Source organism: Macrotis lagotis, chromosome 1, assembly GCF_037893015.1.
Source record: "Macrotis lagotis isolate mMagLag1 chromosome 1, bilby.v1.9.chrom.fasta, whole genome shotgun sequence".
Lineage (NCBI taxonomy): Eukaryota > Metazoa > Chordata > Mammalia > Peramelemorphia > Peramelidae > Macrotis > Macrotis lagotis.
In genome coordinates, this window is record NC_133658.1 from 147,347,606 (window position 1) to 147,375,328 (window position 27,723).

The window sequence follows — 27,723 nt, forward strand, 5'->3', positions numbered from 1 at the left end:
TTCCTCTAGATTTTTTAGGATGCTACTCTCCTGCTACCTATAGCAACTGCTTTCTCTGTCTCTTTCGCTCTACCCTCATCCGGATCATACCTGCTGATTAAGACTGTCCCATGGGGATTTGTCCTGGGTCCTCTTCTCCTCTACTACTTCTCCAAGTGGTTTCATGAGCTCCCAATGAATTCAGTTAATATCTCTGTGTTGATGATTCATATTTATTTATCCAACTCTACTGTCTCTGATTACCTTAAGTCTTACATCTTCAACTGCCTATAGGACATCTTAGACTGAAAGCCCCTTAGACAATCTTAAACTCATTGTATCCAAAAGTGAATAGCTTCCTAACTTCCCTATTTTGGTCAAGGGTACCACTGTCCTCACAACCTGGATGTCATCTTCAAATCCTTGCCACCTCTTACCCCCTCATATCCAGTATGTGCTGCCAAGGCTTATTGAGTTTATATTTGCAGTATCTTTCAAACATATCCCTTTCTCTCCTTTGACACTACTTTGGTTCATGCCTTCAGTAAACTGTTTCAGTACCTTACTGGTGGGTCGGCCTGCCTTAAGTTTCTCTCCACTTTGGTTCCTCCTTCGTTCACTTGCTAAAGTGATGTTTTGAAAGGTAAACTTCAACCATGTCTACATCCCTCCACTTCTCCCCAACTCATTAAATTCCAGTGGCTCACTTAGACCTCCAGCATCAAAATCCTCTATTTGGTGTTCAAAGTCCATTATAAGCTGTCCCCTTTTGGTCTTCCCAATCTTCTTCCATCTTACACCTTCATCCCCACCATTCTTTGATCCAGTGACATAGGTTTCCTTACTGTTTCTTGATCAAGATGTGGCTTCCATACCTGGGATATTCTCCTTCCTTATCTTTTCCTCTTCACTTCTCTGACTTCCTCAAGACCCAGCTGAAATCACGCCTCTCAGAAGTTTTTCCTAATCCCCCTTTTTTTCTAGTGCCTTCTGTTGATTTTTTCCTTGTTTTTCCTCTATTGTGGAATGTTCATACATTTGGCATCCAACTCTCACTTCATTTAGGATTATTTTAGCACAGACACTGCAGCAGTTTGCCATTTCCTTCTCCATCTCATTTTACAGGTGATGAAACCAAGGCAAACAGTGTTAAGTGATTTGTCCAGGGTCTCATAGCTAGTAGGTGTCTGAGGCCAGATTTGAACTCAAGATGATAAGTTCTCTTGTCTCCAGGTCTAGTACTCTGTCCACTTAAGATACTTAGTCTCAGCTGCTCAATGTTTGTTGATAGTTGTTTGCACTTTGTCTTTCCCATTGGACAATAGATAGAGAGATACATATAGATATACTTTTATACCTACATACATATATGCATATACATATCACACTCACAAAGTCCTTTGAGCAGGGGACTGTCTTTTATCTTTCTTTATCTCCTCAGTACTTAGGACAGTGCTTTACCCCATACATAGTGACACATAATGGATACTGAATAAAAGTTTGCTAATTAAATAACTATAAACAATGTGTAGATTTTTCTTGTATTAAGTTGCCACTTGAAATTAGTATATAAATAAGTTTTAGTCAGCCTAAATTTATAAACTTGAAATAGGAAAATTATTTTACCATTACATGAAGTTTGCTTGATTTTATTCAATTTTATAATTAGTCCCTGTTTTGAAATAATTCAGTTTTTAAAATTGAGAAAATATTTAAACTCATATTACTGTATTACTTTATAACTATATAGTTGTATGTGCCTTTGTATATATTTGTACATGTGCACTGACCTTAAAATAACTAATTATCTTTGCCACTTTTCAACAAGTTTGATACATAAGTGACACTTGAGTGTGTTTTGGGCTAGTTTTAGTGATTAACTTATTTCTTAGGTTTTACACACTTATCTGTCAAAGAAAATTTAGAAAATTTAGACCTGCATATCAAATTTGAGACTGCTGATGTTATGTCACAAATTTCTTAAAATAGACATTATAATGGGAATACCGACACAATTCTTAGCTATTGTATAACACTGGGAACATTGACACTATAATTAAGAGATAATAAAAGTGGAATGGGGTTTTGTCACAAGACAGTTGTCTCCTCCAGCTAGAAAATTCACTTTAACAAAAAAAAATTGAGGTAAAAACCATAGCAGTTATTTTTAAACTAGGATTCTAGCTTTTCTTTACCCATTTTACATTTATAGGAGAGTAGCTCAATGTCAAGGCAAGTGATATGGTTTGAAATGTTGATTCAAGGTCAAGCTCTGGCATCCTTTGAGGTTCTGTTATTTCCAGTGAGGTATAGGAGAGTTTGTCCCTCTTGAGTGATGTTGCATAGTAGTTAAAAGAACTTCTCTTCTGAATTCTACATATCTGCAAAGTTTTCTTGGTTTTAAAATTCAATTTTTCATGCTTCATGATTACTTTGAAAACCTTAAGTTTAGTGAAACTGCCAAAAGGAATTAATCTGGTTTTTTTGGACAGGTAGCCTTATACCATAGATAGCTCATTACTTAAAGACCCTGTGCTCAGCAAATTTAAACTTTTACATAAGTTCTAAGAAAAAGAAATCATATCATCTTATGCTCTGTGATTTTTAAAAATAATTATTTTCTTGTTAGATCATTGTCCCTTTCTGGTTACCTGTGGTATCCAATTAACAATTAAAACAAACATTTCATTTTTAATTTTTAGGTTGCTGCCATGGAACCCAATGGATAAAAGCATAACTTTAACAAAATATAGAAGTATTATTATTCACATATTATAGATAGGGAACCTGGAAGTCAGAGGAGAGGAATAGACACAATCTCAGAATTAGAGGGAAGCTCTGAGGACATCTAGTCCAAATCCCACCTGAAAAAATCTTAACAACATAGCTGGCAAGTGGTCATTGAGCTTTTGCTTGAAGACTTCAAGTGAAGGAAGGCACCCCCACCTCTTCCTAAGATAATCCATTCCACTTGGTATGTGGTTGATAGGAAGTTCTTCCTTACAACAAACTTTGGTCTACTTCTTTCTAAATTGTACCCTGTTACTTCTTATTTTGATGTATAGAGCCAACATAGTCAGGCCCTTTATTCACACATAAGCCCTGAATATTCTTGAAGATGACTAAAGTTTAAATTTCAATTCTCCCCTTTTGGGAGGATCATATTGTTGAATTCTATTGAAGTACGTAACAGAGTACAATAATGTTTTAGGACCTGAGTTCAAATTCTGGACTTCTTAATTCCTTTGTGATCTTGTACAAGTCACTTAGCATCCTTTAGCCTCAGTTTCTTCCAGATGACCTCTTGGATCCCTTCCAAATCTAATAGACATTAAGTAGAGGATTTTTCATTTCAATAAAAAACCCAGACCATGTTTTAAGGTAGATTGCTATAGTTGTATATTCTTTAGCTATTTTTTGAATCTTTGATTTAAAAAAAAAATCTTAAGCATAAAATTTCCTGTCCTATTAAACTTCCTCTTATTTGATTAAGTCTGGTTTCTGTCAAAAAAATTTTTGTATTCTGACTTTTATTATCTAATATGTTAGCCATCCTTCCTAGTTTTGTGCTTTGAGAAGCAATACCATCTCTGCCTCTATCCATCATTATGGAAGCCAGCACAGGGTCAAATAGAGATGCCTAAAATTTTCCACTGCAGATCAAGATGGTATTGAAGTGTCTGGATCTAAAAAGAAAATGTGTGTGTGTGTGTGTGTGTGTGTGTGTGTGTGTGTGTGTGTGTGTAAATTTTAATTCTTTAAGGCAATGGGGTTAGGTGACTTACCCAAGGTCACACAGCTAGGCAATTATTAAGTGTCTGAGGTTGGGTTTGAACTCAGGCCCTCCTCTATCCACTGTGCCACCTAGTTGCCCCAAAAGAAAACTTTTAAAGTCTGGAAAGGATTCAACTAATTTTAGTGTATTACAGAAACCTGAAGTCATATAATTAGGATGTTAAGAGTTCATCTAGTTCAATCCCTACCTGAACTATCAGTTCCATTTATAATCCTGTGTAGTTGTCATCCAGCTTCTTGAATATATTTCAGTGACCAACATGAAAATCATGAACAGTATACTCGTATAGTACAGTATACAGGAAAAGTGTGGCTTTGTTTCTCTCAATTACTAGCTAGTTGATGACCTTTGCAGATCATTTACTGCCTTCCTTAGCTTCACCTTCATATTCAAATAAGGATAGGGATGTGTAGTAACTATTTCATGAGGTTATTTTGGGATCAAATGAGGTAAGACATGTTAAGCCTCTTATAAATCTTAAAATGTTATGGAAATTACTTCCCTCATTAGCCTGTGTCACATGGGAAACTGAAATCTACCTCTTTGTAATTTCTGCGCCATCCAGGCTCACTTTTATTTTTCCTACTTCAAGATTTCCTGATTATATAGTAGAGCTAAATTTTAGTAAAATATTTGTAAAGTTTTCCTTTCATCCTTGTTCTATAATAATCTTTACCAATCCTCCCTAATTTTAGTTCCTTCCCTCAGAGATAACCCCAGAATTATTTTATTTTGTATATTTCCTTTTTGTACATAGCTGTTTGCATGTTGTTTTTCCCAAAGGATAATGAGCTCCTTGAGAGAGAGAAAAATTGACTTTTGCCTTTCTTTTTATTTTCACTGCTTAGCACAGTGCCTGGCACATAATAGGTGCTTAATAAGTGCTGATTGACTTGACTTCCCCTTCAATTATGGATTCATATAATTATTAACACATAGAAGGTGCTTAATAAATGCTGATTGACTTGACTTTCCCCCAATTTTAGATCCATATACTTCCTGTTATGAGTCATGATTCTATCATCCTTCCTCCAAAAAACAACTAAGCCATTTAAAGTAAAAGCAGAATATTCCCCACAAGCATCTCACACAAGTTATCACTAAAACTTTTCCTGAACTTGTATATAATTATGATATGAAAAAGTTTTCTCCCTTGCTGTGTTATTAGACTAATCATTTGTTTTACGAAATACAAAAGAAAACACCCAAATGATATATTCCCCTTTCAAGTTTCTAAAATGGAATTGTGTTTATGGTTGACACTGTCATTGATTTTTTTCAGAAGATCAAAATGGAATTCAGCATTCTATGTCTTAACCTGTTCATGATGTCATTAAAAATTATCCAAAAACTACAGAAGATAAGTAATAAAAAGTGTTTGATGCTGAGTGTATACCAGTATATTCATTTGAATTGTTTTTTAGAAAGTGCCAAATAACATTTATTATTAACAGTAGTAATAGGAGTGATAATAATGTATAGTGCTTTATATACATTAATCTCATTAGATCCCCACAAACCACATTGTGAGGTTGGTATTCTAGTATTATCCTCATTTCACAGATGAGGACACTGAGATTCAGAAATATACATGGTCACATAGCTGTATGAATCCAAGCATTCATTGCTTCCAAGTCCAGAATTTTTATGACTCTTCACTCACTGCTTCTCAAAAGTAAAGGGATTTTCACAGGTTCACATATCTAATAGATATAGGGGCCTTGACTCAAACTCTGGTCTTCCTACTGCCTCTCTCATATAGTATTAAGTGGTTATGAGGCTAAGTTTGTAGACTTGGTGGTGGCTTACTGGTGTAGTAGATAGAGTAGAGAATTTAAAGTCAGAAGAATTTGAGTTTAAATTAGCCTCAGATCCATACTAGTTGAATGACTGGGCAATTGTTGCCTCAGTTTCCTGGCTCATCTTGGGCAAACCAAGTGGTACATTGGATAGAACACTGGTCCTAGAGTCAGGAGGACCTGAGTTCAAATTCACCCTCAGACATTTACTAGCTCTGTGACCTTGGGCATGTCATTTAACCCAAATTGCTTCACAAAAAGAAAAAAAAAAGAATGAAAGATAATAAAGCATTTCCTCTCAGGATTATTGTGAGGATCAAATGAGATAATGTTAGTAGAGTGCTTAGCACACAATGTCTTCTTTCCATGTTTCCTTATTGATTCAGTATAGGAAGATGTACATGTTTCATGAATAAAAGATACCTGAACCAACTTAGAGGGGGGGAAAAGCAGTTTAAGAATTAGATATTCTGTTCACATTGTTTATAATTATTTGGCATTAAGAAAACTTCTTGAGATTTTACAGAGAGAGCAGTTTATTTGAATTGCTTTTTTAAAAAATTCAGGCTGTAGAATATGTAAAAAATGATTGTTTTTGACTGATTTTTTTTCTTCTTTTGGTAATTAACCAAAAATTAGAAAATTGAAGGAATTGTGTTAGTGTTTTGAGATGGTGACAAAATTTTTGAAGTCTGCTCATTCAATTCTGCAGTCACTCATTTTTTTTACTGAAAAATGGAAAGATTGGGAAAAAGTAAGATTCAGAAAGTACGTTGTTACACTTCGAACCAGAAATTATTGCTCTTTGAATCACAATGAGGCTTTTACTATTTAACTGCTGTTTCGTATAGCCAAGGTGTGCATCCTAGCGTCTTCCCAAGAGCAGGTCATTTTTGCCATTTCAACATCAGCCCACCTCAATTTTGTCCTCTTTCTAATACAAATTTCACATACCTGTTAGAATAATCTTTATCTTCATAGATCTCGCCATGTTATTTCTCTGCTCAGAAATCTTTGGGAAAACCTAAGTAAAGTTCAAACTCCTTGACTCCCAGTAATCTCTTACCTCTGTGCCTTTTCTCAGGTTGATTCCTTTGATTGTAATGTCTACCTTCCCTTCATTTCCTGCTGAATTCCTACCCATTCCTTAAAATCTCAGATTGAATGAAGTCTGCCTCTTTTTTGAAGCCTTCCTGGATCTCTGTGTTTGGTAAAAAATCATCTCACCTGTCACTTAAAATTTTGATTCTAACATTATTTATCATATCATTATTGTAGTTACCTGTCTTATTCCTTGACTAGTCAGTGAGCTCCAACAGGACAAAAACCATTAAACTCATGTTTCTCCCAGTTTCTAGGGCAGTGTTCCACTTAATGAAACTTAATTCTAAATGTATTTTGAATAAATAATTCTATAAAATCAGAGTAAAATGAAAAAGTACTGTGGCCCAGAACTCCACTTAGCTAGCTGCAGAAAGACTTAGGAAAATGAAGCATTTCTTTGAACAATTTAAATCTTTCAGCTTTTTCCTCCTTTATCTACTTCCTCTTGATTTATAAAAGAATTGAAAAGGGACCCGATTCTATGTGGGTGGCCATCAGCCATCACACTGTGTTAGTTTATAGAAAAACTATATTTAGGTTTTTAGGGAGGAGGAGAATCCTAATTAGTTTCATAGTCATAGGATTAATAGTATTTAGGATCACCTAAAATAAGCTCCTAAGAGCTCAATCTAGCCTTTACAGATAAAGAAACTGAGGAACAATGAAGGAAAGAGTTGTGCTCTGAGCTGGCATTAAAACCCAGATTTCTGAACTCCTCCGTACTTTATTAGACATCCCACTACAATCTGCTGTCATCCTGTAAACATCTGTATACAAAGCATAGGACTAAGAAAAATTGAAAAGTTCTCAGAATTGGTGGTATCTGAGGAACTATTATTTGGTCCAAACTGATTTTAGAACATGAAGTTCCCATTTCTTTTTTCTAGTGAGTTTTCTTTATCTGTACATCTGGAGTTTAATTTTAATATTTAATTTTCTCTTTTGTCTCCTTCCTTGGTCTCCTATCTTATTCTCTTTGATATTTCAAGGCTTCTTGATTTTGAGATGATATTTATTTTAGGAAAATTATAATCCCTTCCAACTTTAATGGAGAACATTGGTGCCAAATTATAATTAACTACCTGGAAGCATGGTATAATATATGGATTCCTTTACTTGGAGTCCAGAAAAATTCTTACCTTTTGGCACTTCTAGCTGGGTAATCCACTTTACCTAAATATTAGTCTCCTTTGTTATAAATTGGTGATAATAGCAATGATAATAAATGTAGCATGTTACTACTAATAATAATAATAATTATAAGAATATGTCAAAATCATAATAGGATGCTTTATAGATAAGTTGTTACATATATTATATACTAAATATATATAATAAAAATATAAGTGACATAATTTAAATGAACATATTATATAAAATTGATTACTCTAATAAAGTATTGTATTTAATGATAATTATTGTAGTAATTATTGATAGTAAGAATGATAATGATGTAGTACACCTAGGTGAGGTGATACAGAGGATAGAGTATGAAATCAGGAAAATTTGAGTTCAAATCCAGTCTCAGACATTTATTAGCTGTGTGACCCTGAGCACAAGATTTGTTTGCTTCAGTTGACTCATCTATAAAATAGGATTGATAATAGCATCAAACTCTCAGGGTTGTTGTAAGGGTAAACTTTTATATTTGCAAAAAGCACTTTGCTGATCCCTTGCCTTGCATACAGATATTTTCAGGGTGATAGCAGATTGTAGTGGGCTGTAATAGAGTATTGAGAAAGTAGGAATCTGGGTTTTAATTGCAGCTCAGAGAGCAACACTTTCCTTCACTGTACCTGTCTCTTCATCTGTGAGCTCTAATGGCTCCTTTGAAATTCTATGTGATTTATGTTAACTGGCATTCCTTATAGTGTCATTCTAAAGCTCACATGACCTTGTATATAAGCTTTAAAATGATTTATAAATGTTAATTGAAAGGCTGTGCAATAAACTGCTCTACAAAGGGTGCATCCTAAGGTCCAAATATGACTTTTGAATTTTAATCTATTTAAAAAATGTAAAAGGCATTCTTAGATCTTAAGCAATATCAAAACAGACAATGGGGTCAGATTTGACCCTCTGCAGTCATTTGCCCACCCCCAATAAAAGAGACAGAAGACCAGTCTCGGAGTCAGTTTCCACTTCTGATGTGAAATGATTATGAACAAATCTTTTAACCTCTCATTCCCCCAGGCAGCTTTCTCAAATTATAAATCACTGTAGAGTCGAAGAGGAGGTTCTACAAAGAATTCCTGCACCAATGAAATCATGACTCTGGATCAAATAAGGAAATGTCAGCTAGTGTGGCTGTTCTGTTAGTGGTTCATTCTTCTCATCTTATTTGGAAAGAATTCAGACAGAAATGTTCCTGGTACTAGTCTCCAAACCTAATATTCTTTTATGTTTAATATTGTGCAGACTGTTTCTCTGGTGAATAAAATAACTTTTTTGAGGGGGGATGGGGAATATAATTGAATAAAAGTGCTATGAAGTAAGTTCTTCTTTTTGTAAGCTTACTAAAAGCATAATTGGGACAGACAAGATGATGTGAATATTTATACTTCATTCTATTCCCATGTGGTTTTAATTTCTTTTAACAGGTCTCTCAGATATGAAAAGAGTGTTTGATATAGTAACAGCTGTTAGAATTGTTTGTTTTTTATGGATTCATTTGACATCCAGGCAATTGGAGGCAATGGTTTCATTGGTGATAAAGTTTTAGTTCCTGTAATGTTTATTTGTTGAATTCTCTGGAATATTTTGAGGTCTATTTCTGGTATGGGCCTTTATATTTGTAATCCCAGGAATAGCTTAGTTCTTGATACTTAGTGGGCCCTTAAATACTTGTTGCTTGATTCTACTGTATAATTCTGGCCACAAACTATATCTTTCTAGGTGCTAAGTTTTTGGAACCTACAACTGATATGTTGCAATTTTTTTTATAATCTTATATAAAGTCTTTTTTTCTGTTATGTTTATTTCTTTGCTTTGGTGCTTATACATTTCACACACCTGAATACTAAACATCTGTGTTTTTTTTCCATTGTATCTGACTTAGTATATAAATATTTATATATACCAAGTTAAGCAAGTTTTATTTCAAAGGCTGTTTTCCTAAACATTCAGCTTTTTTCATCATATTTACTTACTGATATAAATATTAGTGTATATATATATATATATATATCAGACTGTAAAAAGTTTAACTCAGACTTTTTCCCTAGACCTAATTATCATGTCATCTTCTCTGCCTATTTATTATCATGATAAGTTCAGTAACTAATATGCTTAATAACTTTATTTGATGTTCTTTTAATGTCTTTGACATTTCTATTCTAGGTCAGGTCCATTTTCCCAAAGATTTCATCCTTTCATTTTCTATCTCTGTCTCCCCTGACTCCAGCACTGTTTGCAGATTTGCATAAATCTTCCCCATCCTTTTAAAGAATTGTAATTAAAAAAAAAAAAAACAAAACCAACCACAAACCTTTGATTAGGCTATCACTAACCACATGAAAAATACTCCACATCACTATTTACATGATAGAGAAATGAAAACTAAGGCCACTCTAAGATACTTTTTCACACCCCTCAGATATTGATAATAAAAAGGGAAAAGACAACTGTCTTTTTGTCATGTTTGGAAATAAGAGGATAGGGAAGCAGGCACGCTACTGAATGTCACAGGATCTGTTAATTGGTATAGACATTCTGGAAAGAAATGTGCAACCATATCCTAAAGTTACTGAGTGGTACATATCTTTGACGCAATTTATACCTCTACCAGCTTTATGTATCCTGATCCTTCACTGATTCTCACCTTTCTCAGTTTTCTAAAAATACATATTGTATGTTTCTAGAAAGAACAACCTGAGATAATCAGGTTTGTCATTTTGGCCAATGGGCCAAGATTGACTTTTTTTTTCCTTTTGTAAAGTAAGGATCTAGATACCTGACCTGTAACTTCCCAGTAAAGAATAATTAAATATATTAAACGTTTTCAAATTACTTTGATTTTTTTCCTCAAAAAGAAGCATTTAAAAATGTTGATTTTTTTTCAAATGGGAATTTTCTCTAACTGTGTTAAGTGGGCACTTTATTTTCAATTTCCATGGGTAGCTCTCTGAGAAGAGGTCAGGTCACTTGTTGAGGGTCACATTTGTTGAGAGGTCAGTATATGAGAGAGGTAGGACTTTTGAACCTGGTACTTCATGGCTTAGAGATCACCTCTCTGTCCACTGTACCACATTGTCTCCTGTGGATTGCAAAATACAAAACAGAAGACAGTCTACTTCCTCATTCTGTGCCTCTTGAGCTTCTGATGAAAAAATTGTTTCAACTCGTGCCAAAAAAAGAATTTAAGGGTGGCTAGGTGGCGCAATGGATAAAGCACTGGCCCTGGAGTCAGGAGTATCTGGGTTCAAATTTAGTCTCAGACACTTAATAATTACCTAGCTGTGTGGCATTGGGCAAGCCACTTAACCCCATTTGCCTTGCCAAAAAAAAACCTAAAAAAAAAGAATTTAAGCAGTGCCATTTTGATTTGGTGAGACCAATGAGTCATTCAGGCAGGTAGACCCTCTCTGGTAGTGGGTAGCAAAAAAGATTGGGCAGGGAGAATTTGATAGTTGTCTACTATGATGTCATTCTCAAGATTAGGACTATACTAGAAGAATACTTAAAGTTTCATGGGGTTTATCATCTATGAATTTATCTAAGCTCTTCTTGCTCTAGATGTAGAATAGAAAAATTTTCTGTTTGAATTTGTCTACAACTGTCCTTATAAAACTGAAAGACCTCTCACACTAGTTAATTTGTACTTCACTGTACTATTAGAATGACTTATAATTTTGCTAAATTTTTTATTCATTTTCATCAGTGAAAGAAAGCAAGTGGATTTGGCAACTTCATGAATACAAGGGAACTTATATATTTTTAAGCTCAGTGTAGATATGACCCACTTATACCAGTATAGGAAAGTTGATGCTGATGACATCTTACTTTCTATTTTCATTCAGAGTGTGGGATTTACTTTGGAATGTCCTACACTGCTTGGAACTTCATTATCCTTGGGAGTGTCTGTCTTCATTTATGCTGAGAAATTGAAGACAAGTTGTTTGGCATAGAAGGGTTCCATTTCCACGATTCTAGGTCTGACAGGTTCCAAATTGTTAGCCTTCAGGCTATGACTGAAAGAAATATTTTTTTTTCTCATTAGCTATTCCCTAGTGAATATAGCTTTGCTGAATTTATCTACTATTTGAGTAAAAAATAAGTATTTTTATCATTTTACATTAGTTTAAAGAGGTTTTGGGGGCACCAATGGAATACACTTTGAGTCCTCTGCTTCATAAGAGAATGATGCATTTTCTATGTTATTCCATGTGAACCCTGACCTTGTGTGAAAAATATCAGACATAGTAGATAAAGGTGGAGGGCAGAATTATGTTGGATATAGAATGTTGGGGATAGGAGGGACCTTGGAGGACTTTTCTTCCAATCTAATTCTGTTACATGAGGAAATTGAAGCTCAGAGATGGAAAATAATTTATCTAAAGTCATATAAATAAATGGAAGAGTCTAGAGTTGAACCAAGTTTCCACTATGCTCAACTGTCTCAGAGAATGAGGTAAATTCAAAATATGGGAGGAAATAATTGAGTTGGAAATTAATTATCCATTTGAATGAAATTAGAAAACTAAGAAAAGAGTTACTTTTCCTAAATCTATTGTAATTATTGATACAAAGAATTTGAAGAGTTTGGCTTTATAAACTGTAAATTTTATCTGGGGAGATTAAAAATAAGTGGGACTTTCTCTGCTGGAATGAGTCCATTGATCCTTTCTAATCTGAGTGTAATTTATTACCAGTCCCTTTAGAGAGAAAAGAAGAGGAGAAAAAAAAAATCTATTCTCTAATTTCCAATTCCAAACTGTATCAGTTCTATGATGAAGTCAAGTCAAATTGTCATAAAACCTATGAAAGCATTACTTAAATTGAGCCTTAAAGATTCAGGTGGATATAGGATAGTAAAATGAATTGAATGTAAAACCTTCAAAGTTGCCACATGAACTAGATATTGCAACTTTTCTGATACTAAGAAGCATTTTCATTGCTTAAATCTGAACGAATATAGTTTTTTTTCACTTGAAAACTATGAATTTTGTAGATAATAACCATTAATTACTTGTGCATTCCCAGAAGTGTCTCAAAATTGTGATTTCTGATGCAGCTGTCTAGGATGGGAATAATTCCCCTATTGTAAAATTGACACATGCATTGCTTAAGTAGATATTGGTTTTCAGGATCAAAATGTTCAGATTGCTACTTAGAAGCAGGTTTTACAATTCTACAATTCCTTCCTACAAACCAGTAGTAATAAACTCCCCAAAGACATATCAGAGAAACAAGGAAGGTATAACAACAATAAGTTGATACAAAAATCATAGTATTTCAAAGTTGCAGTGTGTCTGAATAGGCCATCTAGATCAACTTATATTGAAAAGAAGAATCTAATCCATCTAACCCAACAAATGGTCATTCTTCTTCTCTTCCTCCTCCTCCTCCTCCCCAACTGTTTTCCAAGGCAGTCTATTTCAATTTTGAAAGGTTCTAATTAAAAGACATTTTGCAAATGGGGCCAAAAAGAACAAATTCAGTTCCTCTTCTACAGGATAATCTTTGTTCACCCTTGAAGACAGGTGTCAAAAGAATCAACTTCAGAAACTTCAAACCTTATATAACATGGTCTTTAGGCTCTTCCCTACCTACCCTGGTTGCCCTGTCTTGAACTCCAATTACCAATTCCCTCCGTAAACTGTGACACCAGAACCTTAAAAAAATTCTCCATAAGTAGTCTGATCTGCATAGAGAACAGTGGAGTATTCACCTTATTTCTGGAGGTCATGATTCTCTAAATGAGGTCCAAGGTCATGCTAGATTTTTTGTTTAACACATCACACTACTGACTCATAATGTTCAATATGGTCCACTAACATTCTCAGATCTTTTTTACTAACGATACCTTCCCTAACCTTTAATTATATAATTTTTTAAAAACCCAATTGTAATTTGTACCTAATGAATTTCAGCTATATACTCTAGCCAACATGGAGGCAAGTGATCCAAGGCCAAGGTTTATTGCTTTCTGAGCTTTCCCTTATGCATTCAGCAAATATTGTACAACCCAGCCATCCGCAGTCAAATGAAGTCAATTGACAGCTGTGCTTCATTAAAATACAGACAGTACAGATATTGTTTACTCCAGTGACACAAAGGTGCAAGACCACTTTTTTAGACCTGAGATGAGATCAGTGAGAAGATGCTTACTTCTCTTCTACATAAGAGGAATTTAATAAATGCTTATTTTGAATTGGCATGCCATGATTCTTCCCTGTTGATTTTATTCCAATTCTCTCCTCAATCACTATTTTCTACATCCTATATCCAGGATCTTTATAATCTCAGTTATTCTAGTATATATAATAAGACAACATTTGTGCAACATTTTGCCAACTAAAAATCATTACATAAATGATAGCCTTTATTATCATTTTATACATCATTTGTTTCTCTGTTGCCTCAAATGAATAGCCTCTCTTTGTTTCCTTTCTTCATCTATTTGCCATTAGCCCATTCTTTTAGCAAACACCCCTGTCCAAACCATAGAATATTGTGATAGGTCCGTAATTTGCTTCTGATCTTCTTATCCTGCACCCTGATGTAGCATCCTAAAATGTCACTTTAGTGGTATTTAGTCAGACTCTATGTTGGTCTCTCATTGCCCCAGGAAAAAAATCCTGATTTCATTTCTGAAGTCTTGTTTGTTATTAATCCATTTTTCTTATCCCATCTTAATCCTTTGTGAACTCTCATTTCCTAGTCAATTATTATACCCTAAATTAGCCCTATTTGTTCTGGATGCTGTTCCCATCCTTCACAAAGGAAGAAAGTCTATCCTGTCTCCTTCCTGATTTCTTGAAAACTAGTCATTCTTTTGATTTCCAGGAAGCAGGATCATATAATGAAAAAAACTGAGCTCTTGTTCCATCCTTAGCTCTCATTAGTTGGGTGTTGTTTAGTCATTTTAGCCATGTCTGACCCTTCATGACTCAATGTAGAGTTTTCTTGGCAAAGAGTGGTTTGCCATTTCCATCTCCAGCTCATTTTATAGATGAGGAAACTGAGACAAACATGGTTAAGTGGCTTGACGAGATCCACTCAGATAATGTCTGACAGCAGATTTGAATTCAGGAAAATGAAGCCTAAAACTCTATCCATTGCTATCCAACTCTATCCACTTGGCTGCTCTATTAGGTGACTGTGAGTCAATCACTTTTCTGAGACACAGTTTCATCTTTAAAATATCAATTAGTACTTATCTCATGGGTTTATTATTAGACTCAATATCAAGTGCTTTTCAGATATTAAAGCATTCTCATTTTTATCATTTCAATGAAGTCCAACTTCATCATGAAGTCTGTGGTCCACAGTGAGCTGAACCCTAAAGAAAACCAGAGATTTCCAAAAAATAGAAGTAAAGAGGGAGTGAATTCCAGACATGGAAGGCAGCCAGGAGAAATAAGGAAACTGGATGTGAGTGGAATCAAAGTCATGAGTGTGGATTTAAAACAAAGTCAGTTTGGCTGGACCACTGAGAGAAGAGAGGGTAATCAAGTCTAGTGCATCTGGAAGGAGATATTGTGAAGAACTTTAATATAAATTATATTGGATCTTCGAGGTAATCCTGAGCTACTTGAGTTAATTTAGTAGGGGAGTCATACTTGCACTTAAGAAATCACTTTGGCAGCTCTGTGAAGGACAGAAAGATAAAGGGAAAAGCTGGAGGCTCACTCTGGTTCAGTGGCTATTATACCTGCAGGTAATAGATGATGAGGGCTGGAAACTTGATGTCCATATTTCTTATCCCTAGACCCTGGATTTGAGACCTGGAGAACTTACAGTATTTATCAGTGATCACATAGCCAATAAGTGACAGATGGGAATTGTTTAGTGCAAGTCCAACATCTCTGCACTATGCTGTGCTTTTCTCCCGTATTATTTTATTTGATCATCACAATAACCCTGCAAAGAGATTTATTTTATATAACCTCCCAATGCTTAGCACAGTGACCCAAAAATAGTTAAAAAATAGATGTTTGCTGAATGAAAAAGAGCAAGTCCTTCATAATCTCCCTCCCTCCTACCTTTCCAATTTATTTATCCCTTATTCCTAACACGTGCTCTTTAATCCCCGTGATATTGACTTCCTGACAGTTCCATGAACAAGACACTTCAAGTCTTGACTTGACTTGGAATTTTTTCTGATTAGCTCTTATGCTTAGAACATGACTACAAGCACATTGAGAAGAGAAGCCATGTCTTCTGTTCTTATGCAGATAGTCAAGTGTCTGCCCAGAATTGATAACATAGTGGCTATTGACTTGAGGTGGTGATTATGGTTAAAGGATTAAACTTCCTGTTAGAAAAATCTTTGAAAATTACACCTGTCATATTTAGGTCTTGTTGACATTTTTGGAAAGCTGAGATGTTTTTTAAAAAAGAATAAAACTTCAGTTTTCAGACTGAAAGAACTCAAAAGAAATAATTCAATTCAGTTCAATAAAAATTTGTTAAGTTACGCCAGGCTAACTCTCAAGGTGCTTCCAATCTGATGGGAGAAGACAAGTCACAAGTAGAAACTGCAAAGAGAGTGGGAATGGACCAGGGACTGCCCACTGAGGGAGCATCGTGTTCCTTGGTAATTCAAACTGAGGAAAGTTGCTTACAGAAAAGTGGAAGTTGTAATCAATAGAGAAGGCACGATAACTGAACTGTTGGAGGGCAGAGGCAGCACTTTCTGCCAGTAACTATGGTGAAAGTATCAACCTTTCTCTAGCATTGGACTAGAATTGGACTTTCTGACTAAGTCTTTGTGGTTCATTATAGAACTGACAATGTCTGGAGGAGGGAGAGACCTGGTTAGACCTTTCCATGTTATAAGCACTGGGGATCTGTTTTTCCTGCACAGCTCTCTCATTGTCTCCATTGTGCACCTGGGGTAATCTGTTCTCTAAGTTGCCGGAGGAGTCTTAGATATAGGTAATATGGACGAATTCGGTAGTGATGATGCATCTGGTTCATAAGGTTAGTGATAACTGCATCCTTGACAGTACTTTCCCTCTTCCCTTGGAAATGCTTTTGCTAAGGGGTAAGAGAATCCTGATAAATAAAATTATAGGTTTTATTCCATAATAGGCCTCAAGGTTAGTTATCAAGTATCTTAAACAGGTCCATTTATTTGCCAGAAGTTACATACCTATCAAAAGGTGAATGTGGCACCAGATTCCAGGTTTCCTAACTTATTATTCAATGTACTCCTTTCTTTCCATCATGTTACCTCCATGTCTACTTTGACATAGTACACAGAGTATTTTTTCACTTTAAATGATTGCATTTTATATTGTTATTTTCATTTTGAAGTTTTTCTAATTTGACATTTCTTGCAAGAGCACAGTCATAGTCAAGTAAAGATTTATTCAGACACATTTAACAATGTATTTCTCTCATTCTGCCTATTACCTTCTGCTGGGTATGTATATGCTTTAGCAGCAGGGTCTGAGATTGTATGCCAACAAAAAGGGATGGTTTTTACTTCCTCCAGAGACCCACAGAGCAAATGTTTTGATTCCTTTTCGACAGGTGGATAGCTCAGCATGATACTGAAATGAGCATCTGTGTGCTTTAAAGAAGGTGGACATTCACATGATTCTCCAAGCCCAGAATGCTTGAATAGCCAATGAGAAGAGATTTGACAATTGTGCTTTGGCTAAGATTATTTTTTAAAAGCTTGGGTTTTTTTGGTCACAGCAAAGTCCATGTTAAATATAGTTCATATTTGATATAAATAATAAGTGACAACTACTCAGCCAAAGGAGACAAAGGATAAAAGTCCGAGAACTGGGACCTTGTCTCGTCTCCATCAATAATTTGCCATTTGTACTTGAGCAGATTCCTTACCAATGAAATGGGAGCAATACTATTTGTTTTAGCTACTTTTCCATATTGATTTTTCAGTTCCTGCTATATGTATGACACTGTCCTAAGCACAGAGGTTGGGGGAGGTAAGCAAAGCTCCCTGCCCTCAGGGAGTTTATATTCTATTGGAGAGTGAAGGTTAGTGAAATAAATGACTTTTAATATCCTTCCCAACTAAAACTATAATCCCTAATTGAGATTATAAATTTTGAAGTATTTTGAAAATTGAAGCATTATACATATTGAAAAGGATTACTATTAAGTAACAAATTTCTGGTAAAATTTCAAAAGTGCATTTAGGTTTATTTATGTATTTATTTTGCAAGGTAATGGGGCTAAGTGGTTTGCCCAAGTCCACACAGCTAGGTAATGATTAAGTGTCTGAGGCTGGATTTGAACTCAGGTACTCCTGACTCCAGGGCTGGTGCTCTCTCTACTGTGCCACCCAACCGCCCCAGGTATATTGAATTTTAAATAAATTTGCATATTTTTCTTATAATATATATGGTTATAATGGAAAATCTCCAAGACCTTCTATAAACCAAGAGAGAAAAATTGGCCATTTGTTTCTAAGGTGAAGTTCTTATGCATCTAAAATTTTTGATAAAAAGTCAGTAATTGGTACATGAATATAAAGGTGGGAGAATTGTATATTTTAATTTTGCATTTTTAAAACTGTTGATCATTATACTTGTCACATATTCAATAACAAGGAGAACTGGTATTCTAAGTTCTCTTTCCATAGCTCTTTTTTTTTTAAGGTTTTTACAAGGCAAATGGGGTTAAGTGGCTTGTCCAAGGCCACACAGCTAGGTAATTATTAAGTGTCTGAGACCGGATTTGAAGCCAGGTACTCCTTACTCCAAGGCCAGTGCTTATCCACTGCACCACCTAGCCGCCCCTTTCTATAGCTCTTTAATGGAGCTATGAAGGATTTAATAATGACATGTATGGTATGGGAACCAGTGTTATAGTTCTAAGTATATAAGAAACAAGGTACACATTGATCAGACTAAGGATTCCATGAAGATCAGAATTTGCATCACACACACACACACACACACACACACACACACACAAATCCATCTGCCTTGTCATCTATATGAGTTGTAAATGGTATATGAATTCAGCTGAGGAAGAGAAATCCAATATACAAATATATTAAATTACCTAATGATAACTATCTTTTTTACTACATTTTAGTTTTATAAAACACTTTTTATCCATATATATTAACTCATTTAGTTTCCTCATCTCTTCAATCCTCATCTCAGTCAAGAGGACTGGATTAGATAACCTTGGAGGTACTTTTCAACTATAAAGATATATGATGCCTAAAGAACTTTACATCATTTCTCCTTTTATAAATTAGCCTATTGTGTAGAGTAAGAGTTGAACGTCAAGTGAAACATGTACTATATCTCTGTATTTTCTTCACAATCTGGATATTTACAGGCCTTTTTTGGCATTCACAATATTTCTCTATAGGATGAATTTTAGAAGTTTAAGTAAATTGATCAATGCATAGAGATAGATTGAACTTTCATTTTTCCTTTTTTTTCTGGATGCCTAAGGATTATTCCTTTTTATAATTGGTTGACTGATTTAGAACTGGAAGAAATTAAAGTTGCTTGCCCAAAATCACATTGCCTAAGGTTATTTCAAAAAGTTTTAATTTTTATGGCTCTTCTTTACCATGAATTCTATGAATTCTATGATGTCGAGTAAGGAATGTATGGTTATTGAAAACTTTTTTTTTTGTAAGGCGAATGGGGTTAAGTGGCTTGCCCAAGGCCACACAGCTAGGTAATTATTAAATGTCTGAGACTGGATTTGAACCCAGGTACTCCTGACTCCAGTGCTGGTGCTTTATCCACTGCGTCACCTAGCCGCCCCTTGAAAATTTTTAAAAATTCAATACATTTATTAGGTTTCTATCCTTTTTTGATAATTTGTTATAAACTTAATGTTAAAATACCTTTGCAACCCATTAATAGACCTGTCAGGGATTGGATCCTAATATATCATTTGAACCCAAAACTTGCTTCTTATTTTTCAAAAAAATTATTTTTAATTTACTGAATTTTAATTTATGATCTTTATTTCTCAATCATTAACTGTGCTAGTGATAGAGATGCCACTAGCTTATCATATAATATTATTGTTAAAATACAGGCATATATCTAGAATTGGAAGAAATTTCAGAAACCATCCACCTCAGTCCTCTCATTTTACACTGACGGTAGAACTGAGACCTGGAGAGATTAAGTGAATTGCTTGAGATCACAGAAAAATTAGTAAGAATGAGAGACAAAGGGGCAGCTATGTGGTGCAGTGGCTAGAGCACCGGCCTTGGAGTCAGGAGTACCTGAGTTCAAGTCCGACCTTAGACACTTAATAATTACCTAGCTGTGTGGCCTTGGGCAAGCCGCTTAACCCCATTGCCTTGCAAAAAAAAAAAAATCTAAAAAAATCTAAAAAAAAAAAAGAATGAGAGACAAGATCTGAACCGAAATCCTTATTCTTCATATTCATGTGGTTTTGTTTTATTATGAATATTGATTCTTGTATGAGTAACCATTGTAGAAAAATAAATGAAATAAGGGAATTTGAATTGTTTATTAAAAACTAATATTTCATTTTCAAACTTTCAGAAAAGCTTTCATTAAACTCAACTCTTGTATATGCCCCAAGTACAGAAGAAAGGCACACATGGCAACAGCTTGGGGAGCAGTAGTGATATATTTTTTATCTAGTGGGTTAGGAGTTAAAATGCTTGAATTTTGAGTCCCATTGTGTCTTTCTTAGTATATCTGTGACTCATCTGGATTTCAGTTTTCTCATTTTTCAAAGGGGGCTTAGAATTTTAAAATCAACTTTGTCTCAGGCTTGTTGTGAACAAAGCCATATATAAACTATATAGTGCTCTTTTAACTATTATTATTATTATTATTATTATTATTTCTACTTTGTGTTATTTTCTTATGATCTTAATGCCCAGTATATTTTAAGCTACCAAATTTTAGAAGTTGGTTTCGAAAATTACAAATGCAAAATTTCTGCAAAATTCTGCAAAATTGCAAATTAAAATAATTGGATTTCAGAACACAACTCTTGAATATCTTAAATGGAAATGTGATCAAATGAAATTTCCCCTAGTATAAATAAATAAAAGGGAAAATTCAATTTGTAAAACATGTTACATTTTCCTGATTCTAGAACACTTAACGATATATTCATTTATGAGGAAGATAATTGTTTGCTTTTAATGAGGATTTGAGAAAATTTTGAAATTTGCTGCTTTAAAGCAGTTAGTGCCTCGGTGGACAGAGCACCAGCCTTAGAGTGAGGAGGATCTGAGTTCAAATTCAGAATCAGACACTTACTAGCTTGTGTGGACAAGTCACTTAACCTTGGTTACCTCCAAAAAAAAAGAGAGAAAGAAATTTGCTATTTTGTTTATAAATGTCTTTGTAATTCTGTTACATACACACACACACACACACACACACACACACACACACACTCACATACATATATATAATAAATGCATTATGTAGTCTTAATGGAGAGAAGGCTAGTTTTGTAGCCAGTGAGACCTAAGTTCAAGTTCTTTCCTCTGACAGACACCAGATGACCTAGATTCTATTATTTGCTTTCCCAAGTCTTCCTGTGTAACCTTATAAGGCTCTTAATCTTTCCGGGCCTTGATTTTTCTCATCTACAATAAGAATTGGTTGGAATCCATGGACTCTGGGCATCTCCTCTAGCTCTAGGATCCTATAACATATTATATGTTGGTAATGTGGATATTTTACTTAACCTCTGATTTTCTGAGAAAAATCTCTAAGACTATAGAGTATAGTCTCAGTAGAACTGAAACTATCCCCTCTCTGACCAAAATGGTGGTATGCCCTTGGGTTTATTCTTAACCTCTAAATCTCTTTTAGTCAACTTGAATTCTTTGATGATAGTTGATGTGACTATACAAAGAAAGGCAAAAATCAAATCAAACCAGTCCATGCTATCAGAGAACCTACAGTCTTTGGCAAAGATCACACAAGAAAGAACAACTATTCTTACAAATGAACTCCATACAGGAGTTTGAAGGTTATGTCAGAGGGAAAGCACCCAGAATAAGGAGGACTGGGAAGAGATTCTGGATGAATGTATGATTTTAACTGGGACTTGAAGAAAGCCAGGGAAGCTAGGCAGATCTCTAAGATCTGAGCAGTTAACCCAGTAGGCACTTCCTAAATATTTATTGATTGAATCCAAGTGACAGAGAAGGTGCTGACTCTTACCTGTTGAAGGAATTTCTTCATCTTGGAGTTTCCTTTAGTCACTGAATTCATAAGACCAGGCCCTATCTCTTCCAAATCATAGTTTCAAATAATATAATTATTATTATCATTATTATTATTAATAGAATTATTATATGAAAATAGCATTAAATAACAGTATAACAATGGATTGAAAATAAGGTTGAATAAAGTTGAATAAAATTGAAATATTGTTTTTGGTCAGTTATTAATAAAGGACAAAAAATTATTTAAAAATTGTTTTTTCTATCAGACTTCTGCTTCTTTATTTTTTTCTTTATCTCAAAGGAGGATTCAATAGGGGTCAACTGTCTTGAAAAAACACCACAGTCTTTTTTTTTAAATCCATAAAACTGTAAAGAAAATAAAGTAAGCAAAAAATTTTTCAAAAAATAAAATAAAACAAGAAGCTGACGTATGTCTAGAGTCACCAAGAGCTGTAAGATTCAACTCTAATCTGGGTTTATTGTAAGTCTTAATCATTTAGGAAAAGATAAAGACTGTAGCAAAGGGTCCTGCCAAAAGGCACCTATGAGCCTAGGAAATGCTTGCTTTGCCTCTCTTTGGGTATTTCTTTTTCTCCTTTTTTTCTACTCAGCTCCCAACAATGTACAAAGTTCTGTCTCGAATGACTGGACCAGATCTCTTTTCCTTACAGCTTTTGCTGGGACCTGGACTGCTGTCTCTAAAAAAATAAGGATTCTTTAAGTCAATTTCTCATCTACCATGTGGGGGGTTTTATTTTGTCTCCAGAAGCAAATGGTGCACTTTGAATTTTAATCACCACATTGAACAGAGAAATGCTAAAGATGTTAATTGTCTTTCTAAAATGCCAACTGACTTCAAGTAAGATTTTTCCCATTTATTTTGTTTTCTTTTTAGCTCCAAGAGGAAAGCGAGGGTGGAAGACCTTTTATGCTGTGCTGAAGGGAACAGTGCTTTACTTACAAAAGGTAAAAATAGAACTTTCTGTGAAACAAAAATTAAAGAAGGGGAACAGAAAAAAGACCCATTTCACACAAGTCACCTCTGTCCACCTGAGGAGTTAAAAAACAAATCCCATTTCATCTTTCACAAGCTACACTGATGACCTGTAGTTTTGTGATGCTATTCAGATAATTTGTTTTAATGAAAAATTGATTTTGATTGTATAAATTTAGTTTCAAATTAGAAAAAATAATATGATTGATCAGGAAATTGAATTGCAAGAGCTTCCATCTCACCCTTCTTTTGCACTTTAATGATGTTTTATATATGTATGCAACATTTCCATTATAGATGTTTTAACAGGTAAAAAGTAATCGTGTTTTAAAGACTTAGCTGATTAGAGTTATCATAGTATATTGGATAGGGAAATGGACATATAGTTAGAAAGACTTGAGTTCAGATATTGCCTTAAACGCTTTCTAGCCTTGAAACCTTAGACAAGACCTTGATGTAACTGTGTTATCAGTTTTCCCATCTGTAAAATAAGGAGATTGGACTTGATGGTCTGCAAGGTCCCATTTATCTTTAAGACTGTGACCTTTGATCCTGACACTTAGGTCTGACCAACGAAGGTTAAACTTGTTATTAGATTTGAGTTAGAGTTTTAGCTTAGCTTTGCAAGATGGTTTTTAATCACTCAGGAAGAATTCCTTATACTTGCTGCTGAAAACTGTCTCCCTTGTCTTGAAATGCTAAATGTTTGTTTCTAATCCCCAGTTCTGACAATCTGGGAAAGAATAATATCTCCTCCAGTTCTTTGTAGATAATTGTTTCCCTGCCATGGGAATCAAAATGTGTGCTATTCTCCAAGGCTTAGGAACATTTTTCTGAAGACACCACTGATCTAGGGACAGCCATGTTCAGGTCCCACTGAGGCCCTTGGGGAGCTACAGAGAACTTGAGATTTACCATATGTTCTTGGGAACCACATCTTTAGCTTTCTCTTTAATTATGACATAAGGACACAGATTTTTAAAAAGAATTTGCAGGCTGGGGCAAAAAAATTGTCAAGATTTCATTCATGTTCATCCTTATTTTATAAAATACACACTCCTGAATATACTTCAAATGTTTTCTCATCACTGTCTTTCTGTGCTTCTGTTTCCCTGGGAGAGAGACAGTTTGGGGTATAAAGTAGCATTAAGCATTAGTTCAGATGGCATTTCCTGCTATTTGTGATCCCTGTTTTAACACGTCACTATATTGACTCATTCCTTCTATGTTTCACCCTTAATTCTTTTGGTTGCATGCGCACACGTGTGTGTGTGTGTGTGTGTGTGTGTGTGTGTGTGTGTGTGTGTGTGTGAAATGTTGGACCAACATGAATCCTTTTAAGTTTGGTTTGCCTTCATTTGCAGATTCCATCTACTTTTTCTAGCAGAAACCCCCACTTTTGGGGCAGCTAGGTGGCGCAGTGGATAAATCAGCAGCCCTGGAATCAGGAGTACCTGAGTTCAAATCCAGCCTCAGCCACTTAATAATTTCCTAACTGTGTGATCTTGGGCAAATCACTTAATCCCATTGCCTTAAATAAATAATAAAAAAAAAGAAACTCCTACTTTCTTTAAAAACAAAACAAACAGCAACAACAACAATAAGCCTTTTTTTAGCTGAAATTCATTCTAAACCACAGCCTTAATGGTGGTTAAAAACAAGTGTGGTTCAATTAGTTTAAAAAAATTCATTTCTTGGAATGATAGGCCATAGGATTTCCACTCCATCACTTAGAACCAAGCCTTGACAGTGAAAAGGAGGTTTGGCTCTACCTGGACATTAGTTGTTTTTACAAAGACCATTCACACATTGCCTAGAAGGACTGCTACAGGGATCCTACTTTTCCATTCTCCAACCCCCTTCTCTGCATGTAGTTAATGTTCTTAGTTTCAGTCTGCTAGAAACAAAAGATTAGAAATAAATTCCTAATATTCAATATCCATTTGGGTCAGCCTTCTTTCCTCTCCTCTGCTCCTTAGTTTCAAAGACTAAGCTCAAATTCTACTAGAGTGCTGCACTGGAAGGGAAGGAAGAGAGAATGGAAAGTTGGGAAGAGAGTATAAAAGGAGGGAAAGAAGAAAGGAAGGGGGGAGGGAAGGAAGAATGAAGGGATAGAAGGAATGATGGAAGGAAGAAAGGAAAGGAGGAAGTAGGGAGGGAAGGTAGAAAAGGAAGAAGGAAAGAAGTGGAGAATGGGACTATGTGTTAACTAATAGTATGGATTTAATCTTAAGGGGTCATGAAGGGGTTCTTAGGAATCATCTTGTCCAACTCTTTGATTTGGCAGATGAAGAAATATACCCAGAGATGTTAAGCAACTTCCAAAGTAGAAGTAATAGTAATAAAAACAGCTATGTAGAATGTTTTAGGGATTTACCAAACATTTTCAACAGTCCTATGATTTAGGTACTGTAGGTACCACCCAGGCAGATTAGCATCTGTTACTGATCTTTTAGTCTTAAATAGGTTCCTTTAGAATCAAAGCATTAACTTGACTGCAAGTTTGCTCTCTATCCACTGGCCAAGCTGCTCCTTATCCCCATTTTAAAGATGAGCTTAAAGTGGTTTATGACTTACTAAATGTTATCCCCCTCAGTGATGGGGGCAGAAACCAGGACTTCTCCACCCAAGTTGAGCATTCTTTTCACCATTGTTGCTGTCTTTTTGAATACATTGAAGTGCCAACATGATAACATAGTCTCTGCTTGTGATGGAAGGGAGGTAGAAAAAGAGCATCTACAAATCCTAAAACCATGTTGTCTTCTGATTGTCAATATTGCCCTTAGGGAGAGGAAAGAAGCTTTCTTTAAAAAGCAAGAAAAAGGTCAGATAACAAATGGCAAATCCATATTTGGACTTAAGGGATGAATCTCAATTTAGTCATCATCTGACACTTAATCTCTAGAATCTCAAGGTGAACCCAGAGTGGCAACACAGCCCATTTGGGAGTTTAAGACATAGAACAGCTATGATGAATATTGATTAGGTATTTTATTAGGGCCCCTGTGGTCACTGACTAAAAACTTGAAGAAAATATAAATAAATAGGTACCAAAAAGGAGATCTGTTACTACCTGCCCCTGACATGACAAGGGCTCTGAAAAATGTATTGTTCTTGCTGTAAATAATTTGACATACTCTGGGAAGCTATAACTTCCCACTAGAAAACTTTAGCTAAACTTGCTTGTTCTTTTGTTCCATTTATAGAATCAACGATTTAGAACTTCAGGAACCTTCCTGTAATTATTTCCTCTGATCCATAAGTAAGGAAATGATGAACTCGGAGAAAGGGAATGATCATACAAAGTGCAGTGACAGCAATGCCCATTTATTTGTTGCAGAGGGTTTTACATGCATTTAGCTAATTTGATATTTATTGCAGCTAGATGGTCCAGTGGGTAGAGCACAGGTCCTGAAGTCATGAGGACTTGAGTTCAAATCCAACCTCAGATACTTGCTAGCTGTGTGATTTTGGGCAAGTCACTTAATTGCCTCATATCCAGGGCATCTCCATTTTCATATCTGACCACAGGACCCAGATGACTCTGGAAAAAACAATGAGGCTGATGACTTAGCACAGCACCCCCCCCTCAAATCCAATTTGCATGTATATCATGGAATCACCTCCCTGATGTCATGGTCTTCTTTGAGAACAAAGAATAAGCATCATTATCATCATCATATTTAGCCCTATGGTCCTTATTATTTTTTTTTAGGTTTTTGCAAGGCAATGGGGTTAAATGGCTTGCCCAAGGCCACATGGCTAGGTAATTATTAAATGTCTGAGGCCAAATTTGAACTCAGGTCCTCCTGACTCCAGGGCAGGTGCTTTATCCACTGTGCCACCTAGCTTTCCCCTATGGTCCTTATCTTAAAGTATCACCTGTTTTATAAATGAGAAACCTGAGGCTCACAAAGGTTAAGTATTTTCCCTAGGCTCATACATATAGAAAATATTTGGAATTCAAATCAGATATTTTTGGTCTTGAAGATGAGTTTTTTCAACGTTATCATTCTCTCCCTCTTCCTCCTTTCTTTCCCCCTCTCCTGTCTTATCTTTCCCCTCTTCCTCTCTCTCTCTCTCTCTCTCTCTCTCTCTCTCTCTCTCTCTCTCTCTCTCTCTCTCCTTTACATCCTTCCCTTCTTCATGACAGTCCTTTTAATGTAGCTAGCTTAGTGTTAGAAAGACCTGACTTTGAATTCTGCCTCAGATTCTTAACTTTGCTACATGACCATAGTCAAGTCACTTAACTTCTTAACATCTCTAAGCTTTATTTTCTGTTTCTGGATCAACAGAAGCTGATTTTGAATTTTACCTCTGATGCTTAGTAATTTCAAGCTTAAAAAAAGAGACACATGGAAGGCAAAGGTCTCCCTTGCCTGGACTTCTGTTTCCTCAGCCATGAAATGAATGACTATCAAATGGTTTTGGAGTTACCTTCCAGCTCTAAATCTATACCTCTAGGATCCATTCTCTATAATGGACTATCAAAAAGTAGCATAGGCTACTCTGTGCCAGAAAATATGTAATCAAAATAAGGTGATATGCAAAGTGTTTTGAAAACCTTAAAAGTGATGTCCCAAAAGTCAATGAAGTTTTAAGCAGTTGAGACTTAAACAATAATAATTATTATTATTTAATCATGTTATATATAATTTTATTATGTTATTGTCATGAGAGGAACCTTAGAAGATAATTATAGGTT

General features: G+C 35.2%; 1 protein-coding gene across 11 annotated transcripts in view; it reads left to right on the forward strand.

Annotated features, from left to right (window-relative positions):
* Positions 1-27,723, forward strand: part of PSD3 (pleckstrin and Sec7 domain containing 3) — a 765,972-nt gene that overhangs the window by 669,444 nt on the left and 68,805 nt on the right. For all 11 annotated transcript variants that reach the window (XM_074209077.1, XM_074209078.1, XM_074209080.1 and 8 more), the window contains one exon: positions 22,920-22,990. In XM_074209077.1, the coding sequence (XP_074065178.1) occupies positions 22,920-22,990 (71 nt within the window). The remainder of the gene's footprint in view (positions 1-22,919; positions 22,991-27,723) is intronic.